Consider the following 1,408-nt stretch of genomic DNA (forward strand, 5'->3'; position numbering starts at 1 on the left):
CCCAAACATTTCCACAACCTTTTATACCCACTAGGCTCCTCCCAGTGGGCGTTGCAGTCAATTAGTGAATTTATATGAAACAGTTATACAATGGTTTTCATAAATTAAAGTAAACAAAAACATTTCTCAGACTAACTGAAAACATCTGCTGTTGTGTGAACATAGATTTCTTGGTCAGCCTTAAAAAAGAAAATACAAAGTTAGGCAAGTCACGTGACCGGCAGGATCGGACGCTGACTTCCTGTAAACAAAAGAAAACAGAAAAGAGCTACAGTGACGGCATGTTTGGCTATATGTAAATGTAAGTGTATGGATTACGTGTCGGCAACCCTGTGTGCACCCAGGGTGACCTGCAGAGGGAGAGGGACAGAGAAGGACGTAAGTGTTTAGGATGAATGGAGCGCGTGTGTGTGGCTGCGGGTGTGTGTGTGCGTGCGTGTCCGGGTGCAGCTATCAGCTGACGGTGCTACACCGTCACATCTGCCACTGTGTTTTCTCTGCCAGGACGGTGATGAACTATGAATTTGTATGGCTGAAGCGCCAAGTACCATCTAGTGAGCCGGCTATGGTGGTCTTTCATGGTGTTTATCCATGTAAGAGCTCTGTGATCTGTCTCGAGGTCAAACTCTCTGCCAAGTAAGTAGTACCTAAAGCTGTCGAGGGCCCACTTAATGGCAAGTCCTTCCTTTTCAACTGTAGAGTACCTAGTCTCTCTTGGCTGCAGCTTCCGACTGAGGTACAGGACCGGTTGCTCCTCCCCTGGGTTTCCTTGGGCCAGAACTGCACCGAGCCCAACTGCAGATGCGTCCACTTGGACCAGGAACCTTTTGGTGAAATCAGGACTCTTGAGGACAGGGGAAGAACATAGCTTAGCTTTTAATGTTTTAAAGGCTAGTTCACATTCATCTGTCCATATTATCGGATTCTTCTGCCTTTTTTCTGTTAAGGCCGTGAGGGGAGCGGCTATAGTGGCAAATTGATGAACAAACCGCCGGTACCAGCCTGCTAGTCCTAGGAAGGATCGTACCTCCTTCTTGGTGCGTGGTCGAGGGCAGTTGCGGATTGCTTCCACCTTATCCACTTGTGGACGCACCTCACCACCTCCCAGTAGGTACCCCAGGTAGCAGCTTTCTCTCTGGGCCCACTCACATTTGGCGACATTCAAGGTCAGACCAGCATCTTGTATCCTCCCAAGGACAAGAGACAGGTGTTGAAGGTGTTCCTCCCAGGTGTTACTGAAGACCACCACGTCATCCAGATAGGCTGCACTGCAGTGGTCACATCCCTGCAACACCTTGTCCATCAGCCTTTGGAACGTGGCTGGTGCTCCATGCAGACCGAAGGGCATTACTGTAAACTGAATAGTCCAGCAGGTGTTTTGAATGCTGTGTACTGCCTGCATGTGTTG

The 1,408-nt window shown here is 49.0% G+C and overlaps 1 protein-coding gene across 1 annotated transcript in view; it reads right to left on the reverse strand.

Annotated features, from left to right (window-relative positions):
* The window catches only part of LOC112151925, a 5,435-nt gene extending 4,047 nt beyond the window's left edge, over positions 1-1,388 (reverse strand). The window contains exon 1 of the mRNA XM_024281050.2: positions 479-1,388. Coding sequence (XP_024136818.1) covers positions 479-1,348 — 870 coding nt within the window. The 5' untranslated portion in view covers positions 1,349-1,388. The remainder of the gene's footprint in view (positions 1-478) is intronic.
* Positions 1,389-1,408: the final 20 nt, after the last annotated feature.

The sequence above is a fragment of the Oryzias melastigma genome, linkage group LG6, assembly GCF_002922805.2.
Source record: "Oryzias melastigma strain HK-1 linkage group LG6, ASM292280v2, whole genome shotgun sequence".
NCBI lineage: Eukaryota > Metazoa > Chordata > Actinopteri > Beloniformes > Adrianichthyidae > Oryzias > Oryzias melastigma.